The sequence below is a fragment of the Etheostoma spectabile genome, chromosome 16 (genome assembly GCF_008692095.1).
Source record: "Etheostoma spectabile isolate EspeVRDwgs_2016 chromosome 16, UIUC_Espe_1.0, whole genome shotgun sequence".
Classification (NCBI taxonomy): domain Eukaryota; kingdom Metazoa; phylum Chordata; class Actinopteri; order Perciformes; family Percidae; genus Etheostoma; species Etheostoma spectabile.
In genome coordinates, this window is record NC_045748.1 from 816425 (window position 1) to 830127 (window position 13703).

Genomic DNA, 13703 nt, shown 5'->3' on the forward strand with positions numbered 1-13703 from the left:
TGTGTGTGTGTGTGTGTGTGTGTGTGTGTGTTAGGGGGAATTTGTTTACACACCACCCCTGCAACTTTTTGCACATGCACTTATCTGAAGGTCTAACCAAATACCCAGATTGTAACTATGCATTAGAATTCATAGAAATATGTCATGTTCCTAAAGTTCCTGCATATATTGAGTTAACTTATTTTCATGGAGACCAAATATTAATTTTATTGGCTTTCTAAGTGAACCTAATCTATGTAAAAATTATAAAAAACTGAAATATTGTGATTTGAAATAAAGCCTGGGGACCTGTTTATAGTATGAAAAATGTCTATTAAAATATAAATGAGTTAGGAAGGTTTAAAAATAGACTATTAGTCAGGTAATTGATAGATTGATTGGGTAAAAGAGAGAAAATTATTTTGATTATCAATTAATCATTGAGGTCATTTTTCATTGTAACCTGAATATCTTCAGTTATATTCTGAATATCTGATTTTGGACAAAGCAAGACTTGATGAAGATGTCACATTAGGCATTGTTCACTATTTTGGGATATTTTACAGACCTAACGTTACGTTTGATTGATCAAAAATCACAGCAAAACAACAGTCACAGTCCTAGTTTGAACAGTTTTCCTGCTCGGTTTCATCATATACAGTATGAAAAACACTAAATAAATAATCACAACACCCAGAATTGTACCAAAGCTTGAATAAAGTCTCTCAGTCCAGGCTGATCTCTTTATGCTCTTTGTCTTTTAGAACTACCTGAAAGCAGCCTGGAATGTGTTTGACTTTGTGACTGTGCTGGGAAGCATCACAGACATCTTGGTCACAGAGATTAAGGTAAGAGCTGCAGCGAGCATGGGCTCCACTTGAGTGCCATTACAACGGTCTCTTATAAGGTTCTTAGTATCAGGATTCAGTGTATGCTTACAGCAAGTTATAAATGGGCCAGCAAGGAAGTAGATTTGGTCCTTTAGTTTACTTATACAATATCATTTGCATTAGATTTGCAAGTAATGGCTACTTTTGTTATCTGTTTGTGTCTATAAGTGTTTGGATTGATTGATAAATTATTGTCTATAAAATGTAAGAAAATAGTGAAAAGTGCCCAAAACAAGTTGTGAAAGAACAACCTGATGTCTTCTTATTAGTGTTTTTTTGTCAACAGTTAGAAACCCAAAGATTTTCAATTCATAATTTTGTAAAAACAGAGAAAAGCAGCAAAATGTCACCATTGACCGATTATCAAAATTGTTACAAACAATTCATTGGCTAATTGTTTCAGGACTAATTTACATGTCATTTTGTTTATTGAAGATGGGTCTTTTTTACAGTTTTTTTTTCAAACGTTAGCAATCTGAACCAACCACTTCAGCTATTAAATCATGAATGTAGAAGTCTTGCTTTGCTACGCTCTTAAAGTCTCAGTCCTTAAATCAAAAGCTCAGCCAAGAAAACTGCGAGCCAAACAATATAAAATCATAAAAATATATGCTAAAAATAATATCAATCTAAAAAAAAATCAATGCATTAAACAAAGGAAGCCGCAGGGAAACAGTAGGAACAATACTGCTGTAACAGTTTGCAGCATTTTGTTTTCTCTGTAAAAATTGACAGAAGTAATTGATTGGGAGATGGAGGGCTGAGGCGGAGTGCTGTTGCTTTCTATGTGGCAAAGTCGCTCTCTTTCTTTGTGTGACTTTCTTTTGATGTGATCATTAGTCTTCTTTTCTGCCTCTTCTCTCGCTTTCCCTCTCTGTTTTTTTTCCTTCTCTTTTGCTGTTTCCATCTTCTGCTGTGTCTCTCCTGGCACCTGTGCCCTCACTCTGCCCCCTCTGTCACATCTGACACCTCTAGACGGTAAGTGGCTTTTCTTGTTGGCCGCTGATATTGTCAATTCCCCAGTCAGTGAGTGTTGTTCTCTCCCACAGTCTTAGTTTAAATTGCCTACCTTCCAAGTCCTCAATGTGACACGATATAACAGAGAAAAACACCTATAAAACTGTTAGACATGTGTGTCTTTACAGCAACACAGTCATCTAAAGCAATTACAGTTACATAAAATCTGACATTGGAAATGTGCACGCCAAGCATTTTTTCCTTTAAAGCTTTAGTGCGTAACTTTTTATAATAATGAACATCTGTTATGTCCAAGCCATTGCAAAATAAGTTGTAAGCTAATTAAGACTATCAGCTCCACACAGCTCGCTCTCTATTTCTCAGTATGACTATGGTCAGAAATTGGTGTCGTCCAGCAATTTTCGCATACATTTGAGTAAAGATAATTATAATCTGTTCTGAAAAGTTCATCAGTTTTTTTTTATCCTCTGTGTCCTCCTTGACTACATAGCAACTGTGTGGAGGCAACCCAGTCTTACGTCAGTTCGTGAAATGGTCAATTTAATCTATGGATTTGTGTACACGGACACCGTGGATCGTGTCCCGTGAGTGACTAATAATTTCCCCATTATTCTTTTCCTAAACACAACCGTCTCAATGTTGTCGCGCGTCTCCCTCGTGTGGCGTTTGATTTCCCTGTTGTTGCATTCCCAGATACCACGGATTGTGTCCCAGCATGTGACGTGTCCTTTCCCTGTTCTTCTTTTCCTAAACCCAACCGTCCCACTGTTGTTGCGCGTCCCCCAGAGACAACCACCGTCTCTCACGTGTGCTGTTTAATTTCCCTGATGTTGCGGCCCAGAGACCACGGATTGTGTCTTGGCGCACAGAAAAAACAAGATGAATGTGCCCGTTTACACTCAACAGATTACAAATAATGTGACCATTTCATGAACTGCCTTGAGACCGTGTTGGTGGAGAAGCGGTGGGGGGTGAACCGCGATCACAGAAGGCTTGTATTATGTGGATGCACCGACAATGTTGTTGTCATTACTTAGAATTCCTCATGGCGACATAAAGTCACAGTTATTATTAAATATTGCACTATTTAATCCGTGTATAAGTCACATAACCCACGAGCCAGGTCAGCATGGCTGCCTCAAGAAGTAAGTCAGGCAATGTACTACTATATAAAGATCAACAAAATCTGCGTGAGTCAAACAACACAGGACCTTTACCCAGGAGACCCCAGTTCATGAACTGTGTGAAAACAAAACTGACTTATTTTATATACTTTAGTTTTGCAACTTATGCTATTAAGTAACTGTACGTACAGTAAGTTACGTAACAAATATACTTATTATAACCCAAACCACGATCTTTGAGTTGACTAAACTGAAAAGTTCTGCAATGCAAGGGATTGCAGGCACACTGATCTCTCATGTTGCTGACATTCATAGGATAACTCACAGAAATGTATGCATAACTTTTTTGAAAAAATGTCACACAAACCGTGTGAGGAAACATTGGGTAATGATATGAGATTAGTTTAAAGGGAGTCTATGTAGCTGTACGGTGGCAAGTCTCAGTTATGTCACTTCCACAGCAATATCTACATATAGATTGCTACCATTAGCCACCATGAGCTACCGATCATACCAAGTGGGGCTGTAGCAGCAAACCATTAAGTGTAATATCTTGAGGTTGTGTTTTATTGCTAATTAATTCATTTGTAAAAAAAAAAGTGTCATCTGTTTTTCTCTCCAGAATGACATAGTGGGTATGGCTTAAACTTCCTTTATCCTGGATTTATTTTAATACCTCACAGAGTCTCTGTTTTCTCACCCAGGACAAAATGATCAACCTGAGTTTCCTGAGGCTGTTCAGAGCGGCTCGTCTCATCAAGCTGCTGCGGCAGGGCTACACCATCCGTATCCTGCTGTGGACCTTTGTTCAGTCCTTCAAGGTGAGTAAACACACACAGTAGGAACCTAACACGCAAACCATCAGTATGTGCCTCTAGACATGCTTGTGAAATATGTCAGTACATTTGATTTAGAGTATGTAGCGAGTTTCAAAACAAAGATTTTTTGCTGAAAAATCGACAAAGGGAATTCAGTCAGGAAAGACACAAGTGTATAAGAATGCAGATGTGGATTTAGTCAATAGAGATTTTATTGTTTAGGTTGTCAGTTTGTTTGATTTACAGGTAAATAATAGAATATCACACAAAGATGGCTCAAAAGCAGGCAGAGGAACACTTCAGAATGTATCTGTTAAAATCAAACTGTACAGCTGTCACCAGACAGCAGCTTGGATTTTCTCCCACTGCCGGTTTGCTCTCTAAATCCCCCAAGACAAGTTGAGTTAAATGCAGAGCGCCGGGCTACAGCCGAGGGAATTTATTGCAGGTTTAATGTCAGTGGTGAGAGCTTTTAAGCCCAATGAAAATGGACAGTAGCTGCAGAGTGTTAAACGGTGGCTATTTAATTACAACAAATGTTCTCCTCCTCATCCTCGCAGCGATATAAATAGCTGGTTAAAAGAATCGACCCTGCAGCTCAGGTTGACTGCTCGGGTTCTTAAATAAAACCGTATAAGGGCGGTAGTCCCCTGCGGACAATCCGATTTGTGAGTGTGCAGAGACAGACGGAGAGATCAAACGAGAGGCCATATGTGTTTCTGTATGACAGATAGCGGTTGTAAGATGTATCTGTTTGTGCCCTGTTTGTGTTCAGGCTCTACCATATGTCTGCCTGCTCATCGCCATGCTGTTCTTCATCTATGCCATCATTGGAATGCAGGTGAGTCTGGACCAGCGGGACTAAAGGAAATCAGATTGTAATGAGTCAGCGATGGATGCCTTCTCAAAAGTGTGAATATCTTGTTTACCCAGAGTTCATACACAGCCATGGTACCCTTCCACAGGTCTTTACCTGTTTTAGCTAATTAAACTTGTTTCATTAGACACCTGCTAGCAAATGAGAAACAGCTTTCATGTGGCCATGGAATAAACTTTGATAAACAATGCTCAGAATACAATCCCTGACACACTTTTTACTTAAAGGAATAATTTGACATTTTGGGAAAAATGTGCTTATTTGCTTTTTTGCTGAGCCTGGCTCTGTCTAAAGGTAAGAAACATGTGTTGTTTTACAGGGAGTTATTTGCTTGTTGGGAGCAGTGACTTCCTGGAGTTATGCTGTGAAAAACTCTGCCCGAGCCTGGCCCGTGTCTGACAGAGCCGTGACCGAACCCGGCCCGAGCCCGACAGGCATTAAGAAATTTGTGTCTGAGCCCAATCCAAACCCGACACAGTTAAATTCTCATTTTTTTCTCATACTAATGATACATTTTTTTTGTGGAAATCCCTCTTTTATCAAGCAACTGTAGGAAGGCATTTGGAAATGTCAACAGATAAGCGCATCAGTGCACATGGGGCAACAAGCGCACGTTAATAAGCTGTTTAATTTAAAATGTTCAGTGTGTTAACCATTCCTGATTGCTTCGTTTCAAACCATAATCAGAAAACCAGGGAGACTCGTTACTTCCAGGGCTGATGTTATAAAATTAAAAATGTGGGGGTTCAAATCCTGTTTCTGGTGAGCAAATGAATGAACTTGGCTTTCAGTGTGGGGTTTATTTTAGACACTGGACACACTGTGTACAAAACTTGTACAGGTGTTTGATTTTGAAGTGTTTTTCTTTCTCCTTTTTAGAGGTAGAAGATTTAAAGGATTAGATAATGTTGTAATTCTTTCATTTATAAGATTGTCACCAGGTTTTTGCTGAAACTGTCAGGTGCTGTTCTTGTACAGATGCTACATACATATTTGACTGCTGTCAGAGTTCTGGGTTTATAGGCCAGCAGGATGGACATGCTGAGGGGCAAATACATATTTAAAATGTGACCTCTGGGTTGTGGGACATACCAGGTTGTGGCAGTTATCCACTCAGTCTCACTCTCTATTCAGTTTCAATTTAAATCAGTGAAGATTTATTGGCATGGAGTTAGGAATAAATGCAGTAAAAGTAAATAATGAAAAGATGTATTTATTTATACACAAGAACTAACAAAACACAGTAAATAAAACAGCTAATTACAGATTAAAAAATATAGATTTTAGGGAGAAATTCACAGTTAAATGGAAAAACAAAGAGGGTTTGCATGTCATACTGTATAAAAGAAAAAAAAGAGCAAAAAGATATCTGTGATAAGTATATATGATAAAATGATAATTAAACATAAAAAGTATTGAAAAGGATGTAAGAGGGTCTCAGGTCTCGAATTTAGGACTGGTGGGTTTCAGTTGGGTTGGGTCTTAATGCTCCTAATGACTTGGTTTACAATTTTCTATATAATTTACTTTATCAGTGCTGTGTGGGTGTACTTTGATCAGATTTAACTGACCAACCAACTTACTAACCATTTACCTCCCAGCTACCATCTGATTCTACATAAAATCTGTCCTGTGAAATAACCAAAACTGTTTTGCGTTTGGGTCTTAGTTTGAGGACTGGGCTGACCTCTGATGTAGTCTCTGTGCTGCAGTAGTTCATTATAACATTTGAGTAGGACTTTAAATGTTTGTGGTTTGCTCTCCTGCTGCCTCAGGTCTTTGGCAACATCGAGCTGAATGAGGAGAATGCAATAAATCACCACAACAACTTCCAAACATTTTTCCAGGCCTTGACTCTTCTTTTCAGGTAATGCTGCTTCCATATTCCAACAATTCCTGTACCACAAATAATCAGGTGTCTTCTGATGACACCAACCCCTGCTCCTGTCCCTGTGTGTGTTTCAGGAGTGCGACAGGCGAGGCGTGGCACGAGATCATGTTAGCGTGTCTCAGTAACCGGCCGTGTGATAAGCTCTCAGGAACCGTGGGGAAGGAGTGTGGAAGTGAATTTGCCTACTTCTACTTTGTCTCCTTCATCTTTCTCTGCTCCTTCCTGGTCAGTGTGAAGGGAAACAGAGGGCAGTCCCACCTGGTCTCAGACAGTGTGTTCTGCATGTTTCAGTTACCAGCTGGAACATGCAAACAGTCAAACTTTGTCAAACTTAGATCATTGTGACTTTTTGTTGTTTGGTTTACACTGATCATAAAATAGCCAGATTGTTGGAAAAGAGCAGGTTTGTTTGAACCTATTTTCACCCTGATTTTCTGCCCCCATGAACCCAAAAGTGATCATGTTCCCTGCTGCAAGAACACCCTGTTTGCAGTTTGTCGTAAACAAGGTCTTCTTGCACCGTGCACAGCTCAGAAAAAGCCGACAGTTACAGAAAAGCAAAGAGAGAAATGGGAAGAAAATGCAAATGGGCTGCAGGGTATGTGACAAAATCCCTTCAAGTAAAAGTAAACTGTTGCATTTCAAAAGTTTTTTTTAGATGTTCATCTAAATTCAAACGATTCAAATGATCAAAATAAACAGATACATACATGGATTGGTTTTAGATTATTCCCAGAAATAGTGAAAAATGGTGAACCCCTATTTGTTGCCAACAATAGGATTGTTAGTGTTATTGTCAGTTTTTTTTTATTGTCGGTCAATTCCAAAAAGACATATGTAACATTAAAACAGCATAGAATAACATAGAACGTATAATTTGCAGTTTTTGGGCTAAAAACATCAAAAATGACCTAAATGGTGCTTTAAGTAGAAATTAGATTTTTTTTTTTTTTTTTTTTTTTATACAAATACTCATAGTCTTTATTCATTTATTTCACACACGTATGTTTTCCTTCTCTAGATGTTGAACTTATTTGTCGCTGTCATCATGGACAACTTTGAGTATCTGACAAGGGACGCCTCCATCCTGGGGCCTCATCACCTTGATGAATTCATCCGCGTGTGGGCAGAGTATGACCCTGCTGCCTGGTAAGTGCTTCTATTGTTTCTCTATGACCTGTGCAGCTCCTGGGCTAAAATCAGTCAGTGTCTGTGTTAAAGAGGAGGGTGTTTGTTTTGGGAAGAGGGGAATGCTAGGAAACGGGAAACTCTCAGCTCTGAGTTCCAGCACGATGACTCTGTGACGTGGAACTGGAGAAATCCTATCTTAGAATGACATTAAGCCTGAGCCAGAAGTTGGCTGAGGCTGCTGACGAGCCCCCTGTTGGTCAGACTGATGCATGTAAATCCAGCATTTCGCTTGGCGTCCACTCAGCCCTCTTTGCCTCTAAATCAGCAGGCTCCAAATCTCTTCAGTCTGTCACTGTGGAGAGAAGAAGAGAAAGTATTTCTATCCCTTTAAAGGGAGAATACAGGTTGATGTCAGCACCCTCTGTGCTCCTTACAATGACAGTGTTTAACTTGACTAAAGCACAATACTAGTTCTGCATGAGACAGAGCGAGGCGTAATCTGTCTCAGATTACGTAAGGCTCATTAAGTTTTAACGAAGGCTTCACAGAAGCCTTGTCAGTGAGTCAGGACTCCAAGAGAGGTGCGAGATGTGAAATACAAAATTGCAATCTCCTGACAGACATTACGGGGGAGGAATTATTATTTATTCCTTTGAATATAAATTAGCTGTTCTCAGAGTGCCTTCAGTAACAGTCAACCGCATTAACTCATTTTTATGTCAGGTTGAAGCAAGGAGTATTTTTAAGGCTCAGTTTTCACTTGCTTTCACCGATTTTTTTTAAAGGTTTAACTGTTTAAACAGATTTCACGGTTTTATGTCTTACACATCCAAATGTTGTGTTTTCTGCAGCATGAAGAAAATGACCACTTTAGTTTACAGTCAACACAGGGCCAGAACCATTCCTGTTTTTTCTGGGAATTTGGGGTTTAAAGAGGAATTTCACATTCTACTATTAGAAATGTACATGTGGTGGTAATTTAACAATCTTATTACAGTATTTTTAGACTAAGAGAAACTTTTGTATTTTTTAACCCTGATCCTTTCCTTCCTTTTCCCATATGTTTGTGTCTAAATGACTAATGGGGACAAGAATTTTGAAATTAGTCCAGTATTAACCTAGTAGTTTTGAAAAATACCAAAGTTTCCCCTTTGTTCTACTTTATACTTTTGCTACTTTACAATGAACTAAAAAATCGTAACAGGATTTAGTATTTTTTCACCATAACTGCATTCCTGCCAGTGGAGAGTGGGTTTTAAAACTTAATTTTTAAAGGTAAAATATGTAATACTGACAACTAGTGTTTAAAATAGTTACTGCAGTACAAATTCAAAATACTGGAGAGGGTCGCCTCCCCCAACCCCTCCTCCCCAGACTGGAAGTTCACGGGAGTTGCCAGGCTGAGACTGCACAGCGGAGTAGCTAACGTTAGCTGCTGGTTATAGTGACAGTCCTAAAAGCCCGTGCTCACATGGAGCTCTGTACCCAACTGACAGACACACTTCACACTTCAACTGCTAAAAATAACACTACCTTGCCGTCCTCTCCACCAGACTGAAATACACACTTTATTGCTTTAGAATCACGGCAACAATTGCTAAACACACTGCAAACTCACGGCCCTCTCTTCCCAATATATAGCCCCTGTCTTGGCTAAAATAACTCACCGTTGACGGCTATGGCCGCTGAACAGGCTCCACGTTGGAAACAGCCGTGGCCCGCTTGCCTGGTCCTCTGGTAACGTTAGCAGGGTTAGCAAGGACCAATAGGGATCACTTTAATGGCTGTCTCTCAATTGTTTTTGCGAGTAACCAACTCAGGTACTATAGCTAATAAATAAATAAATAATAATGTGAGTGCACAAATGTTGAAATTACATAAAATGCTCGTCCCCAGTAGCCATGGTAAATTAACCTGAAGCTAATGCTCAGCTACCTGTTCAGGAAGAAATTAGCCAACTTTGTCCTAGTCCTTTTGGGCTCTAAGCTGTCTTCATCTTTCAAATACATCTCCAATATTATGTCGGGTAGACTCATTTTTCCAGGTATATCTAGCACCCCGGCCTGGCTGTCAAACCGGGCAGTTGATAACAACACACACAACAGCACAACACAAACACGGAACTGAAATTTCAACAGGACAAAATACTGGCATTGTTCTCAGAAAAGATAGCATGTTTCCTTTATTTCTGATGTCGCATTTTTGGATTTATTACAGTAAATATATAACATATTTGACCTTTAAAATTCACTGTTGATCTCAGTATTTGTAAAACTTCAGCTATGGCCCTGATGTCTTGTTTGATGAGCAAAAGAAAACAGAAGATGTGTGATGAAGACACTCTTTGCTAGACCCTTTTTTTTCCAAGTAAGAAAAAAACAAGTCAACAAAAACAAGCTATGAAGGTTTTAGATTTTGACAGTCAAAATAAACACCAACACATTCACAGATACAGTCAGAAAAATAAAAAATGTCAGTCTGTCGTATTATTTATGCTGCTACTGAGTATTTACTGAAATGTTAATGCCTATTAACAGAGAACATATCATTATAGATGAATGTAATGAAATAACCTGTGACCTAACCTCTTAAACATGTCTTATCTTTTACAGCGGGAGGATATGCTATCAGGATATGTACAAATTGTTGCGTTTTATCTCGCCTCCCCTGGGCCTAGGGAAGAAGTGCCCTAGTAGGGTGGCTTATAAGGTTTGCAATCCCATACAGTCCTTTTGTTTTCAAAGGGACCGTGATGGTTTCGGACTGTGAATGTCTGTTCTCATTCCCTGCAGTGCCAGAGAATGACCCAACTACACATGCATACAAACACGCATCGATCCTCCACTAACCAGCTGGCAGGTAACCATGGCGAGTGCAGGAAACAATGCCGCAAGTCAGGCTCAAACAAAAGGCATCTAATGTGATGTCGAAGATATTTTCCTGCTTCTAAACACAGGAGTGAAAGGAGAGTGGGTAGTGACGAGAGAGCATTGTGTGCTTTGTTTCCGCTTTGGTTACTGCTAATGTCTCTTAGCATCTAGAAACAGAGTGCATCGTGAAGGAATACTCCACTGGACATCTGACTAATAACCACCTTGAAAGTTGGCTCTGAAATGTTTGTAGCTGCTTTTTTGAGAAGGAAGATTGCTGTGGTCAGCTTGGATTAAATTGGATTCCAAGGACTCAGTCATGGCAAAAAAAAGAAACCAAGAAAGAAAACATGAAAAATTCTCAAACCACTCCTGCAGCATAATCCACTTTACCCCTGTTGATCCATATGTTCAATTTGTTCCAAAAAGGTGTCTGGGACTTTTTTCATTGATGTATTAAAGGGGAATTCCACTGATTTTAACACTGTGTTGGAGAGTACTACTGTATATGTGGAAAACATTGCTTCTGTGGCTCCAGAGGGAGCTCCAACTGTGCTGCTTTGCATGGTCTTTGATAAACCAAATCTAGTGTTACGAACCACAACTCCGCTGCCTGTCGGACTGACTGCTAGTTTGGGTGGTGTCATTTTCTTTAGTTTGTGGCCCAACAGGTAAATTAGGTCTCCAAGCTAATATTTGTTAAATTATTGAAATATGAAATCATCAAACATGCATTTTTGATGATTGAGATGACAGTATATTGCCCTAAGTATATCTCCCCTGTTAAATTGTATGTACAGGATGCAGGAGTTTTCTACCCAAAACTTATTGCAAACTAACTTTGTGATTGGGTCTAGAATGTGTGGTATAACAAAGACAATATCTTAGTTTTTTCTGCATTGATTATAATACTTTCTTCTTAAAGCTGTTGATCGTGAGTTTGATAGTTTTAAAGGAGTGTAAATGGGAAGTGCTCTTTTAAAAGAACTGAATATTGTGTTCTAGGTTGGCCTCAGATCTTAATTCCAGTGCCCATAACACTTGAGCATTAATGTTTTATTTTTTGCTTGAGACTCCAAATAGAAGTTTTGAAATTTTGGTAATACAAAGTTTGTATTATGTTTGTATGTTTGTGACCTTTTAGGAAAATTGGTTGTTTTGCATGAATGATTGTGTTTGGGGAAAAATTACTTTTTGACACAAGCACATGTTACCTGCAGCTTGGGCAAGGGATTATGTTGCAGGAGTGGTTTAGGAATTTGATATTTTGATAGTGACAGTGAATAGACAGGAAAGGTGGGAGAGAGATGGGGGATGACACGCAGCAAAGGGCCGCAGGTCGGATTCAAACCCAAGCAGCTGCAGGACACACTCTTACTGGGTGAACTAGAGGCCGCCCCCAGGTTTAGGAATTTTCTATAGGTTAGGTTGACATTCTAAATCATTGTAAGTACTGTGAATCCAAGCTTTCATTTTTTTCAGAGCCAACTTTCAAGCCTTCAGGTGGTGAATGTTTTTTTTTAACTCAAAAGACAGATTCTTGTTGTGGTAAGCCTTTGATAAAATGCACTCTCGTTCCCAAATGCATATCTTCCGCCATGATCCCTCCATCCAGCATCTCTGCACAGGGAATCCTCCGGAGCATCCTCCCCTCCCTCCTCCTCTGGGATCCATTCCTGAATCCTAAAAGGATGGCATTCCACATCATGATATCCTTGAAATCTTATTAACAAGGATTTCTGTGTTTTCCTCTCTTTCCCCTACCATTCTATTGCCAATTTCTGTCATTATGTAACTTCCCCTACCCCTGTAAATCCCAACACCTCCTCATCGGGAAAATCTTCATTCCTCCTTCCATGGCCTCCTACCATCTTTCCCCTGGGAAGCGGCCGCATGACTTACCGCGATATGTACGAGATGCTTCGCGACATGTCCCCTCCACTAGGTTTGGGAAAGAAATGTCCGCCCCGGGTCGCCTATAAGGTAGAATTATTTCTTTCTCCACCGTTCCCCCCCTCTCTTCAGTCACGGCTGGTTTCCCTGCTTCCACCTGTCTAACATGTTCAGGCTTCTGTCAGTGTGGCACAGTCAGTATCTTCTGGCCTGCTGTTGTTTTGTTCTTTCTGTTCATCTGTGAAGCTCTGCGGCCCTGTCATGCTCTGCGAGCGTTTGTTGTACATCACATCTACGGGAGGGGCAAGATCAGAGAGCAAAACCATCAGCAGCTGTTTACAGCAAACAGGCATGCAGACAAAGTTAGTGACTATCTGGAGAGGAAAGTAGAATAGAACAACTGAAGAGACAAATAATTTTATCAGGTGTTGGTAGAGACCCAGCCCCATTTATGACTTCAGGAGTGTGTTATTTATATGTAACTCCATGTCTGTACCTCTTATCCAGTACCAGGTTGTATCTTGAAATGTTTTTGTGATGTCACAAATGTATTTCTGAAATGATGAAATATTTGTCCTGGGTGAAACCAATGTTTCCACGGAATTCTAGGCTGATGTGGCCTGTCATAGCTTCATGCAGTGGACTTAATATACATCCAGCAAAGAAGAGTATAGTGGATTTCAAATGTGGATCAGTTATTTTATTATTCGGGGCAGACTGTAGATATCTGTGAGACAAAGAAAATACTGAACTGTAACTTTGAAGATGCAACCCACTGGATAACTGGTGAACAGTAGGGCATTAGATTCGCTGCCTGGCTACAGGCAGATCTTTAGGGATGTCAACGTCTGGGTAAATTGCCTTCTCTACCACATCTAAATTGCCATAACGTGTTGCTTCATGGTCCCCAGATGAGGAATGCTACTGACTTTTGTGATCCCCTGACTTTTTATCTACCGCCACCATCAGGTCAGGATTTGACCTTAGACATAGTTTGTGTTTAGTCCTATTTCACATGTTAGGATGCTAAAACCCTAATCTTTGATGTTAAACATAGTAAACGTTACCTCCTTAACGTCAGCATGTTGAGAATGTTAGCATTCTGATGTTAGCATTTAGGTAAAAGCACAGCCAAGTGTGGTTATATTTTGGTTTCCCTTAAGGTTTGAGTTGGAGACGCCATGTTAATGAGTCATGGAGTAACATACAGATGTCATGTTAATGAGTTATGGAGTAACATACAGATGTCATG

General features: G+C 39.7%; 1 protein-coding gene across 8 annotated transcripts in view; it reads left to right on the forward strand.

Moving 5' to 3' along the window:
- The window catches only part of cacna1bb (calcium channel, voltage-dependent, N type, alpha 1B subunit, b), a 300576-nt gene that overhangs the window by 252228 nt on the left and 34645 nt on the right, over window positions 1–13703 (forward strand). For 3 of the 8 annotated variants that reach the window (XM_032540361.1, XM_032540365.1, XM_032540367.1), the window contains 8 exons: window positions 744–827; window positions 1845–1847; window positions 3676–3792; window positions 4565–4630; window positions 6442–6533; window positions 6632–6782; window positions 7579–7706; window positions 12445–12541. In XM_032540361.1, coding sequence (XP_032396252.1) covers window positions 744–827; window positions 1845–1847; window positions 3676–3792; window positions 4565–4630; window positions 6442–6533; window positions 6632–6782; window positions 7579–7706; window positions 12445–12541 — 738 coding nt within the window. Of the gene's footprint in view, window positions 1–743; window positions 828–1844; window positions 1848–3675; window positions 3793–4564; window positions 4631–6441; window positions 6534–6631; window positions 6783–7578; window positions 7707–10300; window positions 10398–12444; window positions 12542–13703 lie in introns of all 8 variants that reach the window. The other 5 variants (XM_032540360.1, XM_032540363.1, XM_032540362.1 and 2 more) reach the window with 3 other exon arrangements.